Source organism: Trametes versicolor, assembly GCF_000271585.1.
Source record: "Trametes versicolor FP-101664 SS1 unplaced genomic scaffold TRAVEscaffold_4, whole genome shotgun sequence".
In the NCBI taxonomy this organism is placed as follows: domain Eukaryota; kingdom Fungi; phylum Basidiomycota; class Agaricomycetes; order Polyporales; family Polyporaceae; genus Trametes; species Trametes versicolor.
Window position 1 is genome coordinate 1236302 of NW_007360324.1, and position 25717 is coordinate 1262018.

The 25717-nt window shown below is 58.0% G+C and overlaps 8 protein-coding genes across 8 annotated transcripts; 2 read left to right on the forward strand and 6 right to left on the reverse strand.

Annotated features, from left to right (window-relative positions):
* Positions 1-84: 84 nt before the first annotated feature.
* TRAVEDRAFT_70804 (uncharacterized protein) lies at positions 85-3138 on the reverse strand (the record flags this gene model as incomplete). Its single annotated transcript, XM_008038556.1, has 10 exons — positions 85-504; positions 574-1408; positions 1479-1685; positions 1738-1789; positions 1847-1864; positions 1928-2012; positions 2066-2154; positions 2214-2264; positions 2774-2876; positions 2942-3138. 10 exons carry the CDS (start codon positions 3136-3138, stop codon positions 297-299), a joined length of 1845 nt encoding a protein of 614 aa, XP_008036747.1. The 3' UTR covers positions 85-296.
* Positions 3139-3557: 419 nt separating this feature from the next.
* Positions 3558-6276, forward strand: TRAVEDRAFT_165175 (E3 ubiquitin-protein ligase HEL2; the record flags this gene model as incomplete). Its single annotated transcript, XM_008038557.1, has 6 exons — positions 3558-3920; positions 3991-4229; positions 4289-4552; positions 4606-4627; positions 4706-5413; positions 5480-6276. The coding sequence occupies 6 exons, from the start codon at positions 3558-3560 to the stop codon at positions 6182-6184; spliced, it is 2301 nt and encodes a 766-aa protein (XP_008036748.1). The 3' UTR covers positions 6185-6276.
* A 315-nt stretch (positions 6277-6591) lies between these two features.
* On the reverse strand, positions 6592-7030 carry TRAVEDRAFT_45655 (uncharacterized protein; the record flags this gene model as incomplete). Its single annotated transcript, XM_008038098.1, has 2 exons — positions 6592-6827; positions 6889-7030. 2 exons carry the CDS (start codon positions 7028-7030, stop codon positions 6592-6594), a joined length of 378 nt encoding a protein of 125 aa, XP_008036289.1.
* Positions 7031-7324: 294 nt separating this feature from the next.
* TRAVEDRAFT_45656 (uncharacterized protein) lies at positions 7325-7959 on the reverse strand (the record flags this gene model as incomplete). The annotated part of the gene is made up of 4 exons (XM_008038099.1): positions 7325-7381; positions 7435-7566; positions 7627-7686; positions 7756-7959. 4 exons carry the CDS (start codon positions 7957-7959, stop codon positions 7325-7327), a joined length of 453 nt encoding a protein of 150 aa, XP_008036290.1.
* A 2669-nt stretch (positions 7960-10628) lies between these two features.
* TRAVEDRAFT_119887 (uncharacterized protein) lies at positions 10629-13940 on the reverse strand (the record flags this gene model as incomplete). The annotated part of the gene is made up of 3 exons (XM_008038558.1): positions 10629-12939; positions 12994-13775; positions 13854-13940. The coding sequence occupies 3 exons, from the start codon at positions 13938-13940 to the stop codon at positions 10629-10631; spliced, it is 3180 nt and encodes a 1059-aa protein (XP_008036749.1).
* Positions 13941-14886: 946 nt separating this feature from the next.
* Positions 14887-21094, reverse strand: TRAVEDRAFT_145780 (glycosyltransferase family 39 protein). The gene is made up of 16 exons (XM_008038559.1): positions 20665-21094; positions 20201-20603; positions 20038-20146; positions 19920-19985; positions 19777-19870; positions 19538-19721; positions 18902-19483; positions 18530-18847; positions 18414-18476; positions 18320-18363; positions 18059-18265; positions 17438-18002; positions 17325-17381; positions 16900-17266; positions 16662-16847; positions 14887-16602 (listed from the first exon to the last, which is right to left on the reverse strand). Exons 1-12 carry the CDS (start codon positions 21037-21039, stop codon positions 17979-17981), a joined length of 2469 nt encoding a protein of 822 aa, XP_008036750.1. The 5' UTR covers positions 21040-21094; the 3' UTR covers positions 14887-16602; positions 16662-16847; positions 16900-17266; positions 17325-17381; positions 17438-17978.
* A 137-nt stretch (positions 21095-21231) lies between these two features.
* Positions 21232-22653, reverse strand: TRAVEDRAFT_165188 (Fibrillarin). The gene is made up of 6 exons (XM_008038560.1): positions 22602-22653; positions 22413-22541; positions 21925-22361; positions 21791-21875; positions 21436-21732; positions 21232-21383 (listed from the first exon to the last, which is right to left on the reverse strand). Exons 1-6 carry the CDS (start codon positions 22609-22611, stop codon positions 21361-21363), a joined length of 981 nt encoding a protein of 326 aa, XP_008036751.1. The 5' UTR covers positions 22612-22653; the 3' UTR covers positions 21232-21360.
* A 776-nt stretch (positions 22654-23429) lies between these two features.
* Positions 23430-25565, forward strand: TRAVEDRAFT_145786 (MFS general substrate transporter). The gene is made up of 12 exons (XM_008038561.1): positions 23430-23671; positions 23725-23772; positions 23827-23882; positions 23939-23960; positions 24012-24179; positions 24236-24390; positions 24443-24506; positions 24572-24697; positions 24752-24884; positions 24937-25045; positions 25107-25294; positions 25353-25565. The coding sequence occupies exons 1-12, from the start codon at positions 23459-23461 to the stop codon at positions 25430-25432; spliced, it is 1362 nt and encodes a 453-aa protein (XP_008036752.1). The 5' UTR covers positions 23430-23458; the 3' UTR covers positions 25433-25565.
* Positions 25566-25717: the final 152 nt, after the last annotated feature.

A 25717-nucleotide genomic window follows, 5' to 3' on the forward strand; every position in this document is an offset into this window, starting at 1 on the left:
CATTGTACAATCAAGATGAACTTTCCGCCTACTCGAGAGTCAGAGAGGTGTCTTCCTGCCGTCAACTACGCATGCTGTCTCGGAAATGGGTCGTCATCGCATACTCCCTACAACGGGTAGCGTATGAAGGTAAGACATAACTATCTACCAGATCGTACTCATGTACAACAGTAAGTCCATCCAGTAGACTCCATCGAGCATGTACGGTAGTATAAACTTAAGTAGTACGAGAGCCATGAATGACAGCGAGCACACTAAACCCTGCGAACACCAGCGTCATACAAGGGCCGAGAAACCTACACCTTCGCGCCAACGAGCACACGGACCGCCCGACACGGCGGCTCGCGCTCGTTCTCCGCGCCTGCGGCTCGTCGCGCGAGCAGAATGTCTTCGCGCAGGCGCGCCTCCTCCATCTCCTCCGCCTTCGACATCGGGTCGCGCTGCGGGTAGTCCCACCCAAAGTGAACTAGAGAGTGCCAAATGGACATGCGCACATGCATGTCGCTGCCATACGCCACCAATCCATCAGCTCGCCCGCCCCAGCGCAAGACACGAGAGACACTTCGAACGCACCTTTTATACTGATCGAGCAGCGCGACGTACTTCCCGCGCACGCTCTCCGACGTGTCCTCCCCATACGAGAACCCGTACTTCTCGAGGTCGACGTCGCGCATGTGCGGCGCGGCCTTCCACACCGCCTGCAGCTCGTCCCACATCGCCTCGCGCAGCGAGAGCACGACGCCGAGCGCGCGCCGCAGGTGCAGGCACAGCGAGTGCAGGTCGAACATGAGCAGCCCGTCGACGGGGAAGAGCTCGATCTGCGCGCGCTCGCCGATCGTCGTGCTCACCGCCGCGAGGTCGCTGATCGCCGCCGCGCGCCGCGACGCCATCGACGCCATCGACGCGTCCGACGCGGAGCGCGCGCGCACGGACGCGGAGGGCGTGCCGTGCGAGTGCCCGTGCCCGTATGCGTCTGTGCTGAGCCGCCCGGCTTTCGAACTGCGGCTCTGCGGGGCGCTGCCCCCGGACCCGGACCCGGAGCCTTGCGAAGATTTGTTGGACTTGGCGTCCGAGTAAGAGTGCTCGCGGATGATCACGCCGGTCGCGGTGACAGTTGTGGACGTTGGGGCGGGCCCGGACGAGGCGGAAGCGACACTTTGTGTGCTGGCGGCGGGCCCGCCCCTGTGGAGCGCTGCGAGGGAGAGCTCTTCATTCCCGTCGCCGTGCGGAAGGATGTAGGTCTCGTCTCCGAACAAAACGGACTGAGAAGAGCCAGAGTGGCGGGAGGACTGGGAGCTGCGTGGGGGCGGACGTGGCTGGACGGGTGGGAGGGGCGGCATGGGCACGGTGAGCACGGGTGGGGAGATGACCTGGCCGAAGTACGCGGAGAAGTATGCGGGGAGACTCGCTAGGAGAACGAAGACAGCGTTGGTGAGCCACCGTAGAAAGACTTTGACAAGGGCAGGACATGCACTTACAGCTGGGTTTGGTGTTGATGAAGCGGCGGTCAAATACCTTGTTGTATAGGATCTCGAGCAGCTCATACTCGTGACAAATGTCGCTGTCTGGCATGGCTGAAGGGTTGGAGAATAGTTTGGACCCGTCTTGCATGCTGATAGACGGCCATCGTGTTCGCGCATGAAGCGGCTCAGTAAACCATCTAGGAAGCACGGGGAATATCGCATCTGAAAGAGACGGTCAGGACGGGCTGAGAAGCCGCACGAGGGAAGTGCTTACCTTCTTCGATGATCTCGATGGTCGCCCCTGGCTTCATTACTCTTCTAATTTCCTAAACGTGTTTATGAGAACCCCCGTGTGCACGCTTCTGTGAAGTCATGCGGCGTACCTCGAACACTGCGGGCCACTGCGGCGTTTACGGTGAGAACCATAGTTAATCCCGACCGGACATGTCCCGCGTCGTGCGTACCTTGTTCTCGGGGATACCCAACGCAACCTCGGTGAATCGGACATGGTCGAATTCGTCCTCGTCAAACGGAAGTGGCCCTGTCAAACTATGACCCCGATCAGCGCCGAAACCTCGCGGTGCGATGCCCATGGTGCCCACATGTTCCCGTGTACCCATTCTATTCGTCTGGCGTCGTCGGGTTCTAGAATCGATAACGAAATTTGCACATCCACGAGGTCGAATCCAACCTAAAGATAGCGTGCGGTCAGTCTAAGATGTTCGACGAATGCGATTTTGAGAGACCTACAAAAGTGGAATTCCTCCAATATTTGGCGGACTGGACCACCCACAAACCTAACTAGGGGTGAAGCCGGCGGTCAGCATCCTGGCAGCAATATCAGCACCTCCCTTTCCCAATAAGCTTGTCCATCACATTTCACAGAAGCAGGACTCGGCTGCATCTCAATCATGATTAACTTCAAGGAAGAACCTCGTTGAGGAAGGTGGGTCCCTCGCGACATCAACCTTATACCTTGGCTTAGCCTGTGATCCACACGCTTGTTACTCCGTTGCCGACAGGCTGCATTTGCAGACCATGCACGAACACAAGGCTAACGCCGATGCCCATGGGAGATTTACAGGGCCATAAGAAGCACAAAGGGATGCCGCATGCAATCACAACGTTACGGCAAAAGAGCCAGTAGCGTTGGACCCAGGTTGTCTGCAGGCGTCGGCTAAGTTGGCATCACGGGTCGTTGTGCCGGCATGCGAGAAACGAGGAGAAACTGCGAACACCGCGCGGGGGCACCGACACGGTATGCGCAAGTCCATCCGCATCTCGCCTAAAAACAGGGGAGAGACACATACTCCTGTGCCAATGTCGAGACACCTTGCGGGCTCTTCGCCCTTGTGGTCTACAAGAGACACGGCGCCTTGGTAGCCAGAAGTAAGCGCCGTGTCCATCATCTCTCTGTAGAGTTTAACGCGTTGAGTCAGCCGCAGCTCAGGAAGCAGAGAAACAACCGCCTGGCTCACAGCTGAAGCGTGGATTCGTCGTATGACAAAGGCCATGGCGCTTTGGCTGTCTCATAGGCGTGCAGCTTCGACCCATGCCTGTTTGTAAACTGGCGGCCTTTTGGGCCATAGTGGCTTTTTCTGCGAGACTCGGGGGATGGCGGTGGGTTGTCCGGATACGAGTAGGAGGTCGAGGGGTGCGGGGAGTCAGCAGCCATGGGGAAGGGGAAATTGAGAATGGAGAGGGGTGGGGCGCAGAGGGGTATTTATCGCGTACTACGCTAGCTGGGTATCGGGTGGTATGTCTTCTGATATTTAGCACGACTCGAGCCGGGCGTGATGGACGTACGTTTGCGGAGATCCCCCAGACCCGCTCGTCCGTCTTGTTCTGGCCGCGCAATTTAATCCATTGTGCCCCTCCGCCATCGCCCCTGAGACGTCCCCGTCCCCGTCCTCCGGAGTCCGCGCACTTGTCCAGGCGCGCGCCCATTCTTGCCTATATCGGGCAGTCCGGCTCCGCCTCCCGCTCTCTCCGGCGGGTCCGTCCAGCGTCTGTCCTCAGTCATTCTCCCCGGCTCGGTGGTAGCCACTCTGTCCTCATCCTCCTCCCATCATCTACTACACACACTCGATCGCCATGTCTACCACACAAACCGCGACTCAAACACGCACCGGCAACGCTCGCGGACGCGGCGCAAGCAGGGGCCGCCGTGGGCGCGGCGGCCAGAAGAATAATGCTGCCCGCGATCCTACCCCCGCATCCAAGCCTACAGACGCGCCCTCCGACGCAAACGGCGAGCAGCAGCTTGCACCTTCCGAGGCGGCCAGACAGGCTGCAGCCAAAGCTGATGCCTCTGGCGTGGACGACGGCACCGTCTGCTGGATCTGCGCCGAGCCCGTCAAGTACTGGTCTGTGTCGGAGTGCAACCATCGGACGTGCCACGTCTGTGCCTTGCGCCTGCGCGCGCTATACAAGAAATTGGAATGCACGTTCTGCAAGGTTAGTTCCCCAGATGGCGTGTTACACGTAAAGGTCGCGCACTAAACACAACTCTTCGGTTCCCGCTCAGGAATCCCAACCTTCCGTGATATTTACCACGTCCGCTGACGAGCTCTGGGCGGCATACACCCCGGACAAGATCCCCTACAAAGATGCAAAGCTGGCCATCTCGTTTGAGACACAGGAGATGATGGAGGAAACCCTCATCCTCCTTCGGTTCAACTGCCCGGACGCGCAGTGCGATTTCATCGGCAACGGTTGGAGTGACCTCAAGCTGCACGCGCGTGCCATCCACGGCAAGCTCATGTGGTGAGTTACGCTTTCCCGCGCCATGCATTTGAGACCAGGCGTGAGCTGACATACATCAGCGACATCTGTATACGATTCAAGAAGGTTTTCGCCCACGAACATGCGCTCTATGATCCGAGCCAATTGCCCCTGCATCTACCCATGATGGCACGGGGCAATCGGCATGGTCATTCAAAGCCGTCGCAGCAAATCGAGGGCGGCATCCATCCGCTATGTGAGTTTTGCCGGGAGTGCTTCTTCGGGGATGACGAAATATATGCGCACATGCGCGAGAAGCACGAAGAATGCTTTGTCTGCAAACGCAACGAAGTGAAGGACCAATAGTAAGTCGTGGCGCCCGTATCCCACATCGCTTGTCTGAACCAACTTCGTGCAGTTTCCGCAATTACGAAGCCCTTGTGAGTACTGCTTCGAAGGCTGATACTGCGCCGCCGCTTCCTGTACCGCGCCATTAACGTGCCGCCCAATCTGTGCAGGAAGATCACTTCATGCATGCGCACTATCCCTGCCGGCGCGCCGAATGTCTCGCCCGCAAGTTCGTAGTCTTCGGCTCCGCAATTGACCTCAAGGCGCATATGGTCGAGGACCATGGCGCGGACATGTCTGCTCGTGACCGCAGGGACGCTCGCCGCGTCGAGACCGAATTCGAGTTCGAGGAAGTCCCCAGCGGCGCGGGCGCCCGCCGTGGCCGTCGTGAAAGAGGGGACCGCGACCGCGACCGAGAGCCTCCACCGCACACGCACCCGGCTGGTCAGCCCCCGGGTAGTGGCCCTCGCCCGCAGGCAGCTGGTACGCGCCGCAGGGAGGCGTTCAGCGGTGCTCTTACTGCCGAGGCTGCGCAGAGCCAGAGGCAGTCAGCGAACGCCAGTCAGCAGCAGCAACAGCAACAGCAGGCGGCCCGTCGCCAGTCGCCGTCGCCGGATGTCGGAGACCTGTCGGCACTCGTCCGACGCCTGCAAGGGCTTGCGCCGAACCCGGCGACAGCGGTTCCGGCAGTGAAGGCGGCGGTACGCTCGTACAAGGCCTCCGAGTCGTCCGCTCGGGACCTCGTCTCGACCGTATGGAACGTCCTCGATCGCAACCTTGATGGCACGGCGAGCGTCGTAAACACGCTAATTGACATCGTCGACGAGGATGACAAGAAGCAGAGCTTGCTTATCGCCTGGAACGGTTTCAAGGTTGAGGTAGGTCACGACTTCCGTGTGATATCTACTATGCATCGCTTACAGCGTCACCACGTCCCTGTACAGCAACGGAATCAGTTCCCGGAGCTCGTCCCTACCGCGACCGGCTCCGAGTGGTCGGGTGTAACAAGCGGCCGCGTGCTTAACGCGAAGAACTCCACTGTCGCGCGCTCGCACACGCAGTCCTCCCGCCAGCTCTTGGACCGCGTTGCACGCGCCGCCGCTTCGACATCCGCCCAAGCTGGACCTTCCCGTGCTTCGGCCGTCAACAGTTTCCCACCGTTACAGTCTGGAGCGGCGTCCGGGTCGTCCGCGACGCCTTTCCGACCACAACAGCGCGTCACGCCCTGGGCGTCCGGCGGTGCTGCGTCCGCTCCAGCGCCCGCACCTGCACCCGTTGTGCGCGTCCCGACGTCAGTACCCGGGCCTGGGGCGAAGTCGAAGGGCGGTCCCGCGGCGTTCTCCAAATCTGCATTCCCCGAACTACCGAGCGGCAGTCAGCAGCGGGTGCCGAAGGGCGCGGTGGGCGGGAACCAGTCGCTCCGGAAGATCCTGGGCGGGTCTGCGCCCGACCAACCGGCATGGCAGAGCGGTGGCAAGGGTAACGGGTCTGGAGGGGACAGCGGAACGTCGACGCCCGGGGAGCCCTCTGCCCCGGCCGATGGCGAAGCGAACGGTGCGGGTGGTCAGGGTCAGGGAGCGGGAGGCAAGAAGAAGGGCAAGGGCAAACAGAAGCAGACCTTGTTCACCTTGGGTTCGTTCCCTTCTTGAGGTAGCCGTTGACCGCATAGGAGGATGAGTAGTAGACCTAGATGGAGCGTGACTTGATGTAGCTATTAGATCCAGCTTTCAGCGTATGTCGCTCCAGTATGTAGCATTCAATGCACGTCTCTTGGTCAAGCATGGATGATGAATTTGGCCGTTCGACTACGGTATAGTGGCTTGACGTAGCCGTAGTTTGTGGTTTTGAGTTCGACGCGCGTATTGAGGAAGCACCATCACGCTTTGCAAGAAGTGTAGCTCATGCCATGCAAAGTGAAAAAGCAGAACAATTAGCAGCAGAAGATACATGTAGGTAGCTAACTGGCGCCGTTAGCGTTCTGTGTCCGACCCTAGTACAATGCAAGGACACTCACCAGCGAACCCGACCGCCTGACCGACCAACTAGCCCGCATCCCTCACTGCGTCTTCATGAAGTTCGAATCCCGTATCTGCTGCCGATTCGCCTTGCGTAGACGGATCTTCTCGCCAATGCCGCCAGGGCCGTCGTCGGGGATGTGCTTCGGCTGGAGGAGTGTCCAGAGCCAGGGCGGGTACGCGTCGTCCGCGAGCGCGAGCACCTCCGGCTGGCCCTTGAGGTAGTTCACCCCAACGAGCACCGTGTTCTCCGTGCAACACGACTGTGCGAGCGCCGCTACAGGAGGAGCGCGTAAGCAGACGTGCGAGTACAGGCGGGGGCGGAGGGTTGGACGTACGGTGCTCGGTTTTTGATGGCGCATTGCCGCTTGCTGGCTGCACTGGGGCTGCGGCTGGTGCGCTCTGGGACGCGAGGCAGCGGCGAGGAGCCCAGAAGGCGTTGAGGCGTAGCTGCTGTCGGACGGCCTGCACGAGAGACATGGTGTGTAGAGAAGCGCCTGCGAGCGTCGTCGGAAAAGGTGGACTGCCCTATTTGGTTTACGGCGCTACCGCGAGCTAGACGCGACGCGTTGCCGCTCGTTCAACAGGATCACCATCCTTGCGACGCACAGGTGAAGCACGAAACGGTTGTGTATTAACGGAGTTGCGGACGTAGCCAGAGACACAGGACTACTGTACATAACGTAGACAATAAGGCAAGAAAAAGTACAGGTATACTTTCGGGTTACGTATCGAGATCGGCCTTCAATGAACACTCCACAGCCATCCCAGTAATTACTTCCTCGAGGAACGCGCGCGGTCCCAAGTCGCCTTCACGGAGTATGCAACACCCTGCGCGGCATGTCAGAAGCGAGGCATATCACCGGAGAAGGGCCGCGGCTCACCGTGAAGAGGGACTTCATGCGTATCCTGGCGCTTTTGCTGGTCGAGACGGAATTGGCGGTGTTGGGGGTGGAGGGGAGCACGGGCGATATCTCGATCTCCACGTCTTCTTCATCGCTCTCGAAGATGTCGGACTTCATATCACGATGCAGGGTCAGCAAATGGACGCGTGCCGTCCGGTATTACAGACGTACCAATGCAAAACTTGACCGCGCCGGCCGCTCGCTTTCCGCGTAGCGGTGGTCGACGGTTTGCTGGCAACGACGACCGTCAGAGCCTCGAACCCATGGTATGCCCGTAGTGTTGATGGAAAGTATACTCACCATGAGATCCCGCTGGGGAGGAATGGGCATGGGATGGGTGGTGTTACAGCGAAGGCGAGGTGTTTTGCGCTTGCGTTGAGAGTTACAATGGGCATAGATAGGGAATTGTCGGTCACACGGGAACACGAAGGGCTGGAAAGAGTGGGGAGAGGGCTTGTATTGATAATGGTAGACATCTTGGTGCTCCTCTGACGGCGAGTGCATGGTGTACGGGGAGGTAAAGAATGAGGGTGGGCCTACGGCGCGGATGGGGGCGATAGTGGCAGGCGTCGACGTTCACAAGCTAGGCAAAAGAGTGAATGTTCTCGGTGCCCTCGATGCACGATCGCCGGGATGTTGAGGGCAAGAGGTAGAGTATGAAAAAGCCGGTGGGAAAGTGTCCGCGCTTTATATCACCGCCCTAGCGGTGCTGGTTTTGGTAACCTCGACAAAACGGGGCGAGATGACTAGGGACGTGTCTCGGTCGGGCATGTACGATTTCTGCTTTCGTACTGTGCCTGTAGGAAACTACATCCGAGGCCGCGATGCTATGTTTTGCGATAACACGCCCTACGGCGCACATCGTCTTGCACGTCTCGCCTCCAGCGAGTAGGCACGGCGTCACCTGCGCCCTCAACAGGTGCAACACGGCTGCGTCTGCCACAGCAGCTACTTCTAGATATGATAACCTGCACGACCCTCGTAAAGCTCCGCCATGGGAACTCGAGGCTTCCTCGTTCTCCAGTGCAGCCCAATCCAACCTGTGTCCATCATCACCGCGACCAATCGGTACACAACCCGTACACGTAAACGACTACCACAACACGCTATCGGGGACTTCGTAACCAAGAATATTCCTCGATATAGAGGCATACAGCCTTTAGCTGCAGGTTATGAAACACAGCGACACATGCTCATGTCAGCCCCCAACAATGTGAGTAAGCTATGAAGCAAAGCGAGGAGTGCGGCTACTGTCGAGAAGTATGCCTACACACTGAACAAGAAGGAAGGCGGGACCCAGGGCAAAGCCTCACGAGCATGCAGGAACAGCCTTTAGCTGACTGCACGCCTCGAAAATACAGGTCTGTGCAATCAAGAAAAGAAGGAAGCACTAGTACTCATCTCGGTGATTCCATGCAGCAATAACCAATGCGATCTAATCCGGAAACCAATCACAAAAGAACGAAAGACGCAGACGAGGACGAGGACGGAAAACTGAGATAAATACAGATGGTGAGCTCGAGATGCTCAACCAACGCAATTGCGGTGGTTGAGCATCCTCGAAAATGGTTTAAGCACGTACCTTTACTGCTGCTGATGCATCGCACATTGCAGTGGCATGCAACTTGGTGAGGCTCGTGCGAGCCCCGGTATGCATGGGCAATGGGTGTAGGGCACAACCGATCGCCTCGCCCCAGCGGGTAGAACCTGCGACAAGAGACTAGCTGCCCAGAGATTGACGTACAACCAGGACCCTGGGGGGGCGATGAAAGCAGGCGAGGAGCTAGAGTCCGGATGTTTCGTGCGACGCAGCAGGAAGCGTTGAAGTGCAAGCCCGTCGCGTATTGTGGTGGAGCCCTATGCGCCAAAGACACCAACTGCGTAGGATAAGCGCATCGTATCGAGTGACATGAAGACGCAGAGCCATATGAAAACAAAGGAGAGTGCAGCTGCAGTCGAAGGGGATCGATGGTGATGGACAAGAGCAAGCGGAGCCGCCAGCCTAGGAGTCGCCCCCGACGTTCGCGACTCACGCAGTCGCGTCAGGCACCGGGCGCGCCGGTCCAACTACTATATGACTGCCTCCTTTACATTTGGTTGTGCTCAGTGCGTGCAACATTATTCATGCCTGTTCTTGCACAATTTTACAGGTTTAACGGAGACCTAGGGGTCGAACGACCATTGGGGGTGAAGATCTGGAAACGCGCTACGACCAAGCTAGTACGACGTTGGGTCTACGGACCGCTCGGACTGCGCATGCCACACACTGATGTGGCATGGCATCCTAGGTACTAATTGCCTCTTCCTGCCTGGCATCCAAGTTCACGCCAGAGGTGGAAGTTCGCGCCGTAAGAAGTATATGTATGACGCAGTCCCACCGGCACTATGTGGATTACAATGCGCTCGAGTAACGCTGCATTGACGCCACTTTTCAGGTTGCGGAAGCATCCCCCCGATTCTCCGTGAGTCCTTCATTTCACCAAAACTTTGCTTATAGGCCTGACTTATAGCTAACCTCAAGAACAGGTTTAACCGTTCAGCGCGTCGTCGATATGCGCACCAGTCAAATGTTTTGATTGACCACTACGTGATAGGCAATTCCACAATCACATACTAGTACGCGCAACCAAAGTACTATCATAGGCACGAGATACCTCGAATCTCCTGCTGGCGATGAGTGAGTCTACGAAACACTATAGGCTTCAACTTACGCACAGCGTACTACCATCCGTGAATCCCGTCAACGAAGTACTTAGTAGCGTGATCCGTCGCTTACTCCGTAACCAGCAGTCTCTGATACTGCAGCATACGTCCGGCAATTCAATTACAGGGACAGACGTCAGGCAGTGTGCCTATACCTTATTTCAATCACACAGCGACCATTTCTGACCGCTACATAGCGTCCATGAATGGAATCACTCTGAAGCCTAGTTTGTCCCCTCCTGCTCAATTTTTTGCCTCGTTATTAGTACGGTAGTTCCGCTAGTTTATGTGTGCCATCTGCCAATGTATTCGAATTCAATGCATGCCCCTGGTTGCAAGACCTATCACTAGCTCGTCCATTAATCATTCACCGATCCTCGTGGCAGGGTGTGCTTCACGACGCGTAGCGTTATAAAGCGTCTTCTTCCATTCTAGCTAGCTCCCATTAGGTGTTACATCCGTACTTGTTCTCACTCGACGTCGGAATCGATGCCATCCTTTCTCTCTCCATCCTCCTCTTCACTACTCTCCTCGTCCTTTGGGCTAACCGCCGTTGCCAACCTCCTCAAGCTCGGGCTCCCACTAGGGGTCGCCAACGAGGTCTTGGACGCGCTCGCGCTCGTGCCCGCGTGTACACCCATGCCCGACCCGAACGACGTGCTCCGCATGCCCAAGCCCAACATGAACATCCCTGACGTCGTCCGCTGCCTTGGCCCCGCCCGCTGGGGGCCACCCGATCCGGGGCTCAAGCCGCCATACGTTAGACTACGCACGGGTACAGGCACGGCGATCCGCAAGCCAAGGTTGGCGAGTGGGTCCGTGGGGGAGTCCACGGGCGACTCGCGCGGGCGGGTGAACGATGAGGAATGGCGCAGCCGTGGAGAGGTCATGACTGACCCGAAGGTGGGCGCGGGGCTTGTCGAGCGTGGGGGACTGAGGAAGCTGGGTGCCCAGCCGGCCCATTTCGGCGATGCGGACGGCCGCGATGACGGTGAGGTGGCAGAGAGCGACGACTCCTCGGAGGACGAGAGCGCGAGCTCATGCAGCGTCCGCTTGATAGAGGCGATGTCGTGCTCGAGGTCATCCAGCTTCTGCGTGAACGACTGCGTCGCTTTCTCGACGGCGCGGTCCGTGCCGTTGACGAACGCAGCGACCTCCCTCAGCATCTCGCTCGAGTTGACGTTCTCCGAGCCGTCGGCGTGCGCCAACGCACCCGGGATGGACAGTAGCGCCTCGTAGCCGCTTGAGACGCGCTCGTCGTCAGCGATGCGGATCTCGAGCTCCACCCGTGCGTCCTCGTTGTAGTCGTCGAGGCGTTCGACCGCTTTCCGGAGCAGCGTGTGCATGTCTGCAGATGCCGCCGTCGCAGGGGAGGAAAGCTCAGCCAAAGACTTCTTGAGCTCCTTCAGTGCGAGATGACAGTCACGGAAACCACGCTGGACGTTGTCGTAGCGGTGTTTGACCTTCGATAAGTTAGCGAGGAGTGTGGATTCTTTGCTTGTCTCCGCTGATACGGCGGGTGACACGGGCGAACACGGTAACGGCGAGAGGGCCGAACCATCCGTGGCGTCTAGCTGTAAGGGCATGGGCACAGCAGCGCGAGAGTTCCCCTGGGATGCTTCCGGCGTAACATTCGAAGGAGCTGATGGTTTGCTTATCCGCTCTACAGAGGCGTGAGGGAAAGATGGCGCGAGTGTGGGTAAACCAGGATCTGTAGTAGCATCCACGATTTCTGCGTCGGAGGGGAAGGAGACAGGCAATGTATCTGAATGCGCCACGACGAGCTCGGGGGTGGGAGAAGATGGGGCTGCTGCCATAGGTGTTTCGGCAGCATCGATATCAGAGGACTGGAAGGTATGACTGGCAGTCGGCACAGGAGCCTGGATGTCGCTCTGGGTATTATCTGACAAGGCATCTACGGTATGCGACTCGTCGTCGGCCACGGATGTCCTTGGTGAAGGATGGGAGAGGTGGTCGGAAGCCTGAGGTTCCGAAGAGTCCAGAGAAGGAACGATGACAATCTCGTCGATAGAAACCCCCGGAGAGAGGATATCCTCTGCCACGACCGCCTGTGATGGGCCTGCAGGTGTCACGTCGAGGGCAGAAGGGGGCGAGTTCTGCTCCAGCAGCGATATCTCGGCTTTGCCTGCGGATGCATGATGCGGAACGGGGTGCGCCAAGGGCTTCGTTCCCGGCGCGAGAACATCTTCGGGATGGTCGGGAGTCTCCAATCGCGCGAGTTTCCTCTCGGTCCTCAGCCTACGAACCGTCTCTTCCTGGAGTTCGTGTGTCAGGGATGAAACAGTGTCTTGCGCAAGTATGAGCCTAGCGACAGAACCACTTGGGCTCTTGTCGCCTTCCGTCAATGGCTGGCTGTTCAACATCTCCAGCAACCCCTCTGCGTCCAGCATTGCCCTCGAGAACGCTTCTTTGAGCACATCCGCATCCAGTTCACCGCTGTCCGAACCACCCGCTGCCCGATCGAGTGATTCCCGTGCCCTGCGAATCCATCGCCTCAAGCTTTCCGCAAGATTCTCCTCGCGTCCAAGGAATGCCAGGCGCAGAGAGACCTCGCGTCGGCGCCCAAACGCTTCCCGCGCAATGTCCTCAGTGAGATCGTCTAACGCAGAACGCAATCGATCGGTCTCGGCGCGCTGGTGCTCTAATGCGTGCTGGAGATGAGCGATCTCCGCGTTGAGAGTGTGTAGTGTAGTGGAGTGTCGCGACCTGAGCGCGTCCATGGCTTTCTGGAGAGTGTCTGTAGAGGTCTGAGAGAACTTCCTGTGATCAAGTATTTAGTACAGGTGCTGTGAGACCATACATAGTGCCACGAACATGTAACGAGACACCATTTTGGCTGCCGTTGTATCGTCCGCATGATACTTGTCGAGCTCATGCCGTATTTTCGCTAGCTCTGAACGGTCGTGTTCTGCCGCAAGGCGCGCGACCTCGAGTTCTTTGTAGAGCTGTCCGTTGTCGCCTTGAAGCTTCGTGATCTCTGTTTCCAGTCGCTCGCTATCACCGTTGAACTCTTCCAGCAAGCGTTGAAGCCCAGACTTTCCCTCGGCAAGGCTGTCAACGAGAGTAGCCGTTGACCCATTGTTGGGTCGCTGCAGGTCGATTGACGACGTAGAGGATGAATCGGAGGGCATCCTGGTCCGCCCATCGAGTTTGCGAACGAGGTCGGCGTACTCCTGCACGACCAGGTCTGACATGCGCCGTTCCTCCTCTGCAGCCTTCAGCTTCCGCGCGAGGTCGCGTTCGCGAGCAAGGCCCTCTTCTTCGCGCGCACGGGCATCGGCGGCCAACGCGCGCGCAGCTTCGAGTTCGTTATGCCCATTCGCCAGCTGGCTCCGCGCGTGGACCAATTCCTCCGTGCTCGCAAGCAGCGCTTCTTCTACGGATGTGAGCTTGTCCGAAAGTCTCCGAAGCGCGAGGGTTAACTCAGGAACTTGGAATGTAGCTTGGGTCGGACTGGTGTCTGGGTTGGCTCTGAGGACTGCGGCCTCCTCTTTCAAACGCGCATTCTCCCGCTCCAATGCGCGCGCATGTTCGATCGCCTGCGAGGCTTCGAGAGAGTGTCGCTGGAGCTTGAGGGAAGTGGCATGGGCTTCGTGCTGCCAAGGAAGCCTGCGCGTCAGTCGATGAGCGTTGCGTGACGAGCAGTGTAGGACCGGACGGCGCGCGAGACGTACCTGGTAGCGAGAAACTGCTGCGCGTAGACTGCTAAGTTCGAGCGCGAGGGGGTGGTCGTCGTTGACTGTAGACGAAGTGTCGGCCATGTGCACGAGCACGTACAAGCTGCGTAAAGCTGCAGCCTTGCGCGAAATGTGTGATTACATGCGTACACGAGGTTGTAGCGGAGACTGGAATGGAGAACCGCGGACGTTGAAATACACACATAATGGGCGGCGTCTATCTGTCGGAGTGTGTTCTGCGTGATCTCCGCTGTGGCACGGGTGCGGGGATGTGGGCGACGTCTTCTCAAGCCGTCCCCTCGTCGTCTCTGTCCTCTTCGTCGCCGTTGATCTCCCCGCAAGAGACTGGTATTCACGGTCGGAAAGCCTTCTTCTTGCCACCTAGCACACGCCAAACGTCTTGGGCACCGCGCTGCACCGCTCGCTCAAGCCAAGCTTGACCAAACCTCAATCCATCCTCGGCCGACCACCCTCGCCCACCCCACGCGACTTCGAGACACACATTCGTACTTCCAGTCGCATTGTAAGCAAGCCCGAAACGCACTGTATGTTTCCTGTGCGATAGTATCTCCTTTCGATCCACTATAGATCGTTGTTCTCCGGTATGTGTTTTCCGCCGTGTATGTGGGGTCAAATATATTCATCTCGCTTGATCGTTGTACCTTCCTTGTAAGCAGAAATGGCTAGCCCCCATACACCATACCATCCCCAGCCGGGGCCATCCTACTATCACCACCCACCGCCTCCGCCGCCTCCCCAGTATGCGTATCCTCCACCACCTGGTCCGACGCCATACTATCCGTACCCGATGCCTCCCATGAACGGACACCCGTCTATGCACCAGCCCGCTTCCCCTAGAATCAACGGTGCTGGTCGTGGTAGATTCAATCCACACCGGGGTGGTGGGCCGAGTTATCATTACCAGCCTTTACCTCAGCATCATATGCCCCCGCAGGCAATGCCGGTACAGTCACCCCCGCCCGTTTCCCCCGCGAGTCCTTTCCACCATCCCCAAAAGTTCGCTCCACACCCCCATCCGCATCAGGTACCTTATGGTTCTCCCTACCATCATCCTCAGGCCAACGGACCCTATCCGCCCACGTGGCCAGGTCAAACACTCTCGCCGCTGCCAAAGCAGATGTCTATGCTGCCTCCAATGGTTTCGCCCGAGCACGTCCCGCAAATGCACATATCGCAACTACCACATCAACAACATCCGCTGCAACATCAGCCTCCGGTTATGTCCCAGACGCATATGTCGCCTGAGATCCCCCAGCACATGCAGCCGGTGCCGTTGCAAGTTGTCGAAGCTCGCGGTCCTCGGATTGCCTCCCCTTCTGTCGCGCCATTTGTACCCCGCTTCTTACAAGTAGCTCAACCCCCGCCAGAATTGCCACAACCAGAACCTCCGGTATCCGACCCGGTTCAGTTCGAGGCGCCTCAATTCGAGGGGCCTGTTGTCCAGGAGCAGCCAGAGGAGACCCTAGCGGTGCCCTTACCCGACGCCGTGGAGTCCGAGCCTCAGGCAGTGTCTCCAGAACCCGAGGTCGCGGCAGAGACACTGGAAGAGGTAGAGGATAGGGTATCAAGGCCCGCGACTCCGAGGAGTCCGTCTCCCGGTCCCACACCGTCCTCCACCTTTGTGTCGTCCTATGTTGTCTGGTCTCGGCGTCCTGGAGATCCTGGCCGTGCACCCGGCGTCATAATTTCCACTCACGCTTATCCGCCCCAGGATGTCGCGCAGAAGGCCCTCGAGCTCCCGTCTCCCGCAGCTTCTCCGAAGCCCCGACGAGTCACACTCCCTCAGCCCTCGGTCCCGACCGCTGAGATTACGGATGCTTCATCGGATTCTACAACAGCTCTCTCGGTGTCCACTACTGAGACGACTCCGGCAGGCTCCACCACGGCAGACACCCCTGTACCTGGCTCCCCGTACTCGTGTGCGACATCGATCTCAGTGGCCGTTGGTTCCCCTTCTGCGAGTCAGGCGCCTAAGTCTCCCGTATCCCCGCGTGTCGAGGCTAAGGCAGAGCTCCCAGTCATGAATGCCGCCGTTACGGAGCCTACCACCGCTGCGGAAACTTCGACGCCTCAGCCTACTAGCGAAGCGACTATCGCTCCTGCAGCGTCTTCGTCCGCCCCAGCCGCTCCTGCGAAGCCCGTTCCTGGACCGAAGAAGTCATGGGCCTCCCTTCTGCATTCAGGTGACTCTACAGCTTCGTCGTCAAAGCCGCGCCTCCCTGTGTCGAACGTCGTCGGGTTCTCGATCCCCGCTGCTTCGGGTGGCAGTACTCCTTCGGCACCAGGCATCTCCGTCGCTACCGCGAACCGCAACGAGCTCTTACATCTGATTAACAACGGTCCATCCGGTTCTTCGGCCAATGTCGCGGCTGCCATGAAAATTCGTCCTCGTGGCCTCGTCAACACGGGCAACATGTGCTTCGCGAACGCCGTCCTGCAAATCCTCGTCTACTGCCCGCCCTTCCATCGCTTCTTCTCGGAATTACGGAAGCACCTGGCTGGCCCCGTTGTAGGTTCGCAGCGTGAAGGCTCGAAGGCGACGCCTCTGGTCGACGCTACCATCCAGTTCTTGAAAGAATTCGTCCCAGACCCGCCTTCCCCCAATGCGGACTCGAGGTCGAAGGGCAAGGAGCGTGAGGAAGATATCTTCGACGAGCTGGACAGCTTCATCCCGACGTATGTGTACGATGCGATGAAGGAGAAGAAGCGGTTCGCGAACATGATCGTTAGTTCAATTCTTCGCTGACCCTTGTCTGTATTGCTAACTGTGTCCTTAAAATGTAGGGCGGGCATCAGGAGGATGCGGAGGAGTTCCTCGGGTTCTTCTTGGACACCCTAGAGGAAGAACTTTTGTCTATCTCCCAGTCTTTGTCGCCCAAAGAGCCTGCCAAGGCCCCCGAGGAGCCGCAACTGCCTGACGGCGAGTGGATGGAAGTGGGCAAGAAAAACAAGCTGGTCACGACCCGAACTGTAAGTCCTCCTCGTATATCAACAGTCCTTCTCGCTAACCTGGTTGTCACAGGCAAAATCAACGGACTCGCCGGTGACGCGCATATTTGGTGGCAAGTTCCGCTCGACCCTGCGCACGCCGCACCAGCGCGACTCTGTCACGATCGAGGACTGGCGATCGCTCCAGCTGGACATACAGCCCGAGAACGTCAAGTCGCTCCGGGATGCGCTCCAGCATATCTCGCAGCCGCAGCCTGTCCAGATCTCTATCCCAACGCGACCGGGAGCGATTCTGGACGCGACGCAGCAGGTGCTCATCGAGGCGCTACCCCCTGTGCTCATCCTGCACATGAAGCGCTTCTTGTATGACACAAATGTTCGCGATGTGGTCAAGCTTGGCAAGCAGGTGTCGTTTTCTCCCGAGCTTGAGATCAGCCCCGGTATGTACTTGCGCTTCAGATCCTGAACGTGCAAAAACTGACTAGACGATGTCACTAGATCTCATCGCGCCGCCGAAGAGGACAGCGCAGCCCGTCAAGTACCAGTTGTTCGGAGGTATGTCCTGCTCTCTCGTCATAAACCACGCACGCAGACTGAGCGGTACCTGCTAGTTCTGTACCATCATGGGCCTTCCGCATCCGGCGGACATTACACTCTCGATGTCCTACACCCGAACCGTGAATTGTCCGAGCGACCACGGCCGGCATGGATTCGCATCGACGACGAGCTGGTTTCGGACGTGCGTCCAGAGGACGTCTTCGGCGGATTCGAGCGCGACGACCGGCACGCGTATCTGCTGTTTTACCGTAGGGTGAGCGCGTGGGGACCCACAAGGACAAATTAGTTAGCTACTTCGTTCGTCGTCGGTATTGCTGCAGCCGCTCTTATGTTACTGTGCCAGTACTAGTACTTCTGTTGTGATACATTCTCGGATTTACCCTAGCCCACGTTTGAGCTCGCAGGGACACGCAACTTACGCCTGATGGCATCGACGTCAGGCAGGATCCACACTACGTATCCGCATGTCCAGGGAACTCATTATAGATATATCCTTTTCCGCGGAAAAGGGATCGGGGAATACATATCTCACACCGTCCATTGCGAGACAAGACTATAGAGACCGGTTCCAGTGCAGGGCTGCGTATACGATAATTACTCATTATATAGGTTCCAGTTCTGCACCGGGAAGATTCAGTACGAGCAACGAGAGGGTGCGCGAGAGAGGGACATACGGAGCGCCATTTGAGGCCCCAGTGCTCGTTGATGGGCCCATCGATGCCCCACGCGACGCCGCGGAACCACCAGAAGGTGGCGACGATGATGAAGGAGATGACGCCGAAGACGATCTGTTTTGTGCGGTCGGAGAGACGGCGGGAGGTGAAGATGAAGTGGTCCGTGAGGTGCGAGAACATGAGCACCGAGAAGTACAGGGTCGGGAGCTAAGAGACAAGCGGAGTTAGGGATGTTCGGGTTAGGGAGAACGTTGGACCCACGTAGTGGTGGATGTAGGTGACACGGCCCATGATCATGAACGGCGCTGTATCAATGTCAGCTAGAAAGAAAAGACGCCGTGGGTACGAGACGTACCATAGTGCAGCAGCCAGCCGACGGCAGCCACCTTGCCCACGTACAAGAAGTGCTCCCATTCCCCTACACATGACGTTAGCATCGCCGCTCCTACCGCATCCTCGCGAGACACTCACTCGGGTCCATGTCAATGAACTTGCGCTGCTGGCGCATGAAGTACACCAGCACCGCAGCACCGCCGAGGATCAAGCTGATGGTGCCACCCCACCAGATGACGGGTGTGCCGACGAGATAGTACTTCGTCTGCTGGTCGCCCCAACCGCACATGCGGAGACCGACGTGGAGGAACGGCCACTCGGTGGGCTTCGAGGCGAGGATATCCTCCTTGTCCGGGTCGGGGACAAGCGCGTTGTTGGAGGTGGCCATCGCGACGTTGAGGTGCCAGAAGTCGCGCAGGAATGGCGACTTGTAGAAGCGCACATCGCCAGCGGGCACTAACAGGGGTTTCGTCAATTCTAGTGTCAGGTGTAGAACGAAGGAAGACGTACTGCGGTCGTTCCAGTGGCTCTCGACGTTCCAGTAGGTGTGCACATCCTTCGGGTCGTTCTCCTTCTCACAGCTGACTTCAATCTGCTTGAAGCCCCACTGGGGAAGGATGGCGTTCGCGGCCCGGAGGTAGCAGCCTGACGCGTGATGCTTGAAGCGGAGACGGGTTGTCAGCGAGTGAATGGTCTCGAACTTCGCCTTGTGTCCACGGTGGATGTCGTCCACGACCTCCACAACCCAGTAGTCCTGGTAGTCGCCGACCGTCGCGTTGCCGTAGCACGAAACCTCGTTGTTCAGCTTCGAGACCGGGGCGGGGATGGGGTGCGAGTGCAGGTTGCGCGTCGTAGAGGCGTGCTGAAGGCGGATAACATCGCCGTCCTTGAGGTAGCGAAGGGGCGTCTCTGGGGAGTACGGGGCCTGGTCCCAGGGCGGGAGGAGCACCCAGTCGTTGTTCTCGTCCTTGTAGTGGTAGCAGGTGACCTGCTGTTGCTCGGAGCCGACAGGGTACGTCTGGACGTGCGAGTGGAGAAGACCTCCACCCCAGCCCATGTTCTTCAGAGTGACCTTTGAACCGATTGCAACATCTGACACGGAAGAAAGTATTAGTAACACTATGGCTCTATGAAAATGAAACGCACCCAGTGGGTTCTCATGGAAAGTGTTGCCGACGAGGTTCGCCTGGAAGAGCGAGCTCATCTGAGCGTCACCGGGGCCGGAGTGATTCAGGATGAGGAAGTGCATCTTGAATGACGCCATGTAGATCAAGCAAGGCAGCACAATGAGGCATGCGATGCGGGCTGCCCAGTGCCGTACTTGATCCCGCTGCAGTCGGGCTAGGTCAATGGACACGTTAAGTGGCTATGCAGCGGACGCTTACCAGAGACATCTTAAGGTCGCCGAACTTCTCCCAAAGGTCCTCGATGGTGTAGGCACCGACCAGTGACGTGACGAAGAAACCGACCCATTTGACGCTAGGAGGGCGTTAATGAAGCGCAGCTAATGGCAACGCCTGCTACTTACCTGCAGACGCAGCCAATGGACCATCCTGTCATCGCTAACCACAGCCACCAGTCAAAGGTGAAGGATCTGCACGACATTGTCAGCCTGCTGTCTCAGTGGGGAACAGACAGGCACGCACCGATATTGTTGGTTATGGAACTTGGCCATGCAGAATACGGTAGTGAACGTGAAGAAGAGGAGCATAGAGTCCAAAAGAATGAAACGGGAGATGCACAACCACGCGACGTCTGGAACGCCCTCAGTTTTCTGCACGCGCATATAGACAGGGTTTAGGCACTCACCACACAGCACCATGAGCGCAACCAAGTGACAGGCCATCTGGCTCATGCCCAGCTCGACCGCGGTGTACCACCCCAGCGGTACCATCGCGACACCGAACGTAGCGAGCATGACCCGCATGGCGACGTACGGGACGGTGTCGGGGTATGTCGAGCCGCTCGCGAAGTCGAAGGAGCCGTCGTAGCCTGCCAGCAGACCGGCGAGGCCGACGAGCATCTTGCCCAGCGGCGGGTGCACGTCGAAGTAGAACTCGCGCTTGAGGTAGTACGAGCCGAACTTGCCAAAGTGTGCCTCGTCCCACACAACTACGTCCGCCTTACCGATCTTGTGGAACCGGGTCCAGCACGAGAGCAGCGTGTAAATGATCGGCGGGACATGCTCCAGGTTCTGTACGAAGAACTCGCGCTACAGGACGCGCATATAAACGGTCGGTAACGCGCATATATGGACGAACGGAGGGACGTACGATGGTAGTGGGGGGCGGCGGGGGCGGCCGACGAGGACGACCGCTGCTGATGGGCCCCAGGTTGGAGGCCTTCATTTTGGAATAGACATCCTTGCCCTCGTCGTCGTATGCGTCGTAGTCAAGGCTCTTGTCAGACACCTGGCCGGCGAAGCCGCCGCCGCCGTTGCCACCAGGGCCGCGGGTGACCCGTCTGCGGGCCTTCTCCTCCGACATGTAGTGCAGCGGGAGCTCCTCGTCACGGGCGCGTGTTGTGGACGGCTGAGACCAGTAGGCGTTCTGTGAAGCAGGGTGGGGGATCTCCTCAAAGTCGTCCGACGAGCGGGGGTCGTCGTCGAAGGGTGGTCCGAGGTCGAGAGCAACTTGGGATGGTTTCATCAGCCAAGCTGACTTGTTACAGCTGGAGGCCGTAGGCTGACGCGACGGCTTGCAGTGGCGGGGGGAGGGTTCTGGGCGTCTATTCCTCGCTCTGCATCATAAAGTGCACCGCGTCTGTATTGCCACCGCAGCACTTCCAATCCTGACGTGGCCGTCCCAACACCGTATGGTCTAGTCCCGCAGCACGCATTCCGGCAAAACCTACAGCATAATAGGACTACTTTTGAGGGAAAATGTACTACACAGATACAACGATGCGAACGAGACGGGCCAGACGAACAGAGCAAGACAGAGAGACGGAGTCCAAAAAACACATGCCCTTTACTTGTGCCGTTGGTAAACAGCTATAATAACCAGGTCAGAAACATCCTGCATGAAGTGGTGCGCCCTGCATACCTGTCACCATTGCGTGATCACGCTCGTACGGCTCCAGAGTGACCTGCTCGATCGGCTTGAACTTGCTTTCCCGCAGGACATCGACCTCCCGGGCGAACACGGCCTCAGGGGGCGCGGTAGAGTCGATACAGCTGGCCTTGATGGAGATGACAATGTGCCCGCCGGACTTCAAAAAGTACTCCGCGTTGTGTGCGACGATACGAGCCTGGTCGGGTTGAGCGACATCGGCGAAGATGACATCCACGGTCGAGAGGAGCATCCGATATTTTTGAGGTGTACGGGCGTCCTCCACGATAGCTGGACCGAGCAAAATTGATCAGTACCTTGACATGGAATCTGGTAAAAGAGAACATACGGATGACATTCGTCCGCTTTTTCGCCATGCTGATCAGGTCACGCCCTGACCTGAGCGAAAATTCAACGGCGTACACGACACCCTCCTAAAAGGCCATGAGCGGTGTACACATGCAAGAGTAGTCCAGTACTCACAGGGCCAACAATGTCCGCGACGTGACTGACACTGGTACCGCTGGCAGCACCAAGGTAGAGCACCTTCTTGCCGGGGGCAATGAAGATCTGGTCAAGACCGCCGAGGACACCAGCAGCGAGCTTAGAACGGAAGGGGTTCCAGACACGGTACTCGGTCTTGGTGCCCTCGACGCCTCCCTCGATGGATATCCGCTTCTCGCCGTAGACGGCCTCTCCGGGGACCAGGTTCTTCGTGACCAGCAGACTCTCCTTGCCCTCCGCGATGAAGACACCAGGGTGCCTGTGCGGCTTGAGGATCACGTTCGAACCACCGCGCGCACCGCCCCTTCCACCACCGCGGGGAGCTCCCCTGCCACGGGGAGCACCACGACCGCCTCCACCACGCTTGAAGACGCCTCCTCCACCACCGCGACCACGGTCACCGCCGCCGAAACCACCTAGGGTGTGTTAGCAAAGGAAGACACTCAAGAGACTATATGAAAACTCACCACGTCCGCCGCGGCCAGGAGGGCCACCACGGCCACCTCTGGGAGCAAACCCACCCCTTCCGCCACCGCGACCACCTCTGTCTCCTCCTCCACGACCACCGCCAAATCCGCCGCGTCCGCCTGGTGCACCTAATGATGGGCAAAAAAAGGTCAGAGGAGGCGGCAAACAGTCGACCTATCTGAGCTCACCGAAAGCCATAGTACTGTCTTGTGCTGGTGAGGGGACGGTGATGGGACTGCGAGCGGAGACTTGCAAGTTCGAGCACGAACCTTTGCACAGAAAATTTGAGAAGCGCCCGTACCGCCCGAAATGGGCAACGAGGGTCCTACCACGTGGCTACGAAGCTCGATCGGACTGTCAAATCCAGCGCAGACGCCCGTTGCCGGCCAAGTGCGGGTGCCCGATATAGACGCGCGGAGTTACTCCGAGAACGCGCCATGATCTTGGGATGAGCTCTTCGGGGAGTGCCTTTAGGTGCTCTGAGCGTATCGCGAGCTCATGCACTACATCGCAGGCGCTATGTAATACGTCTTACTATCATCACGCGACGTATGCTAAGATCGAGACCTTCAAAGTTGCTCAAATACGTCTTACGCATTTTTCTATCGAAAATTGCTGGGAGCGAACCCGGAGTTCTGCTTGGGGAGGACCTCCTCAGTCGTATGTTCTTGTGTCGCTGCAAGCTGTGCTGATAAAGCCTCGTTCCAAGTGACTCGATGATCGGCAGGACGACGCGGGGCCAGGTGGTCTCAAAAAGCGCGAAAACAAACGCGCTCTCTATATTATATGCTCACACGGCCATGTGTTCTCACTGAAGCCGTGCGGGGCGGAACGAAGCAAGCCTTCCGCCACCGGCTACTTATAACGCTGGTGTCTGAATCAGCACGAACCCCTCGTCAGACTCACCGTCCGTCCCCCGCCAGCAGCCTCTGTGCGCGCGTGCGCACATTCGAGTCACTCCTACGCGAGTCCGCCCAGTCATCCCCCTCACTTCCCCGGAGACAAGGCACCTATCACGAACGCTCACGACTGACGAGTTCACGACATGTCTGCAGTGGGGCAAAGGACGGTAACCCGCTCGGCGTCTTCATCGACCATCAGCGCGGCAGTATCGCGGGACCCGTCCAGGATCGACGAGAAGACGTCGATCGAACAGGAAAAGCAAAACGTGCAGTCAGAGGTCGACAACATCGACTCTGAGCTACAATATGGCGAGGCCCCAGATGGTGGGCTCCGTGCTTGGCTCGCAATCACAGGGGTGCGTTTCCAGTTACCCTTTTACGTGCTACAGTTTTCTGATCCCCTGCACAGTGTGCGGCCGGCACTTGCGCCACCTTTGGCCTAGTGAATGCATGGGGAGTAAGTTGTCTTACGGTGACCTACGCTGATGGCATTGTACTAATAATCCCGAAGGTTTTCCAAGAGTACTACCAGAGACAGGTGCTGTTTGGCACGTCCCCCTCTACGATGTGAGTTCTCAAGCTCTCGCCATATTTTGGGCTGCGCTGACTCTAGGGCGATCCAGCGCGTGGATAGGATCAGTTCAGGTAGGCTTGCAATGAGACTTAAGACTAAGCAAGTACTAAACGAGCTGCCAGTATGCTCTTATTTTCCTTCCGGGCCTGTTCATCGGGCGCGTTTTCGACATGGGATACACAAAAACGCCTCTAGGGTTGGCGAGCGCCGTCATCATAGCGGTAACCTTCCTCACTGCAGAGTGTACGAAGTACTGGCAGTTTCTGCTGTGTCAAGGCATAGCTATGGGAGTACGCATTCACCTAGCACTAATAGCCAATCGATTCGCTGACGAGGCTCATCGCAGCTGGCCTGCGGTGTCGTGTTCGGTACAGTCATGGGCTGCCCCGCGCATTGGTTCAAGAAAAGGCTAGGGCTCGCCCTCGGCATCATGGGGCTCGGATCCACCATTGGTGGTGCCGTCTTCCCCATCGCCGTGCGTAACCTAGTCGATCGAGTGGGGTAAGTTATAACTGTCTCCGCTCCCCCACCCTCGCATACTCATGCCTCACAGATTCAAGTGGACAATGCGTATCATGGGTTTCATTGAGATCGCACTGCTCGCGTACCAGTTCGCTGTACGTCCACTGTCCCGCCGCGCTCGCGCTTCCGTGTCTTATTAAGGGCTGATATCCTTACGCAGACCGTAGAGCGGCGCCTGCCGCCCAAGAAACATACCGGTCCGTTCGTGGATTTCTCTGCCTTCAAGTCGCTGGCGTTCTCCCTATACTGCGTCTCGAGTTTCTTGGCCTTCCTAGGCATCTATACGGTGGGCCTGGTTGATGCTGCTTAAGCGAGCGCAATGCTGACGGTGGGATTCCAGGTCCTCACCTATATTGACGTCAGCGCAGTATCGAAAGGCATAGACCCGAACTTCTCATTCTACCTGCTGGCCATTGCCAACGCCTGCTCGGCGATTGGCCGGATTCTCGGCGGACTATTGGCGGATCGTATAGGTATGCTCCCCTCGTTCAACGACTGCAATTCGGCGCCAACCATATTTTACAGGGCCCCTTACGGTAATGACGCCCGCGACGTTCATCGCCGGGATCCTGACCTACGCATGGCCGTTCGCGAACACCACTGGGGCGCTCATCGGCATCGCTATCATCTACGGGTGCGTCCTCCCTTCCCGCGTCGCGAGGCGCTCATATGCTTATTCAGTTCGCTCTGGACAGCGGTGCGAGCGGCGTGTATGTGTCTTTGCTCGTGGCGCCAGTCGTGCGCATGGGCGGGACACAGGACGTTGGCGTGCGCGTGGGCATGAGCATGACGGTCATCGCGATCGGCGCTGTCGCTGGCCCTCCAATCTCCGGTGCCATCAACGCTGCGACAGGCGCGTACGTATTCACTGGGGTCTGCGCAGGTACGTGACTTGGTCATATATACTCGGTGGGGGACTGACGAAGTCGATTGTCTGGCAGGCACGACGGTCATGGTGGCGTGCTGCTTCCTCATCGCCACCCGTGTTGCCATCCTCGGCGGCTTGCGAGGGAAATGCTAAACGTCTATCTTCTATCTTCGCTCTTCTCGGGTTCTCTTCGTCGACGTTCGCTTCTCACAAGGTTTACGACATCCAATGCTCTATGTATGGCTCTATAGACGTGCAACGGCAATTGGCCAATGATCATCATACGGATACAAAAGCATTTGGATCATGCCCGACTTATATACCCAATTGGCCGTAGCCTTCGACGATGGGGCCGTCGCAGTCGTAATTTCTATGATGCCGATCCGCGCCCTGCACGGGCAAGATGAGCTTAGACCAGACGGCCTTGAACATCCCGAC

Coding starts and splice junctions, on each gene's coding strand:
- TRAVEDRAFT_165188 (XM_008038560.1), bottom strand. Junction 22,362..22,412: donor TCCTGGCCGCGGCGGACGTG/GTGAGTTTTCAT, acceptor AACACACCCTAG/GTGGTTTCGGCGGCGGTGAC. Junction 21,876..21,924: donor TCGCGGACATTGTTGGCCCT/GTGAGTACTGGA, acceptor ATGGCCTTTTAG/GAGGGTGTCGTGTACGCCGT.
- TRAVEDRAFT_145780 (XM_008038559.1), bottom strand. CDS start 21,039: ATGAAACCATCCCAAGTTGCTCTCGACCTCGGACCACCCTTCGACGAC. Junction 18,848..18,901: donor GAGCCACTGGAACGACCGCA/GTACGTCTTCCT, acceptor AACCCCTGTTAG/TGCCCGCTGGCGATGTGCGC. Junction 18,266..18,319: donor TCACCTACATCCACCACTAC/GTGGGTCCAACG, acceptor CTTGTCTCTTAG/CTCCCGACCCTGTACTTCTC.
- TRAVEDRAFT_145786 (XM_008038561.1), top strand. CDS start 23,459: ATGTCTGCAGTGGGGCAAAGGACGGTAACCCGCTCGGCGTCTTCATCG. Junction 24,391..24,442: donor AACCTAGTCGATCGAGTGGG/GTAAGTTATAAC, acceptor CATGCCTCACAG/ATTCAAGTGGACAATGCGTA. Junction 24,507..24,571: donor TGCTCGCGTACCAGTTCGCT/GTACGTCCACTG, acceptor ATCCTTACGCAG/ACCGTAGAGCGGCGCCTGCC.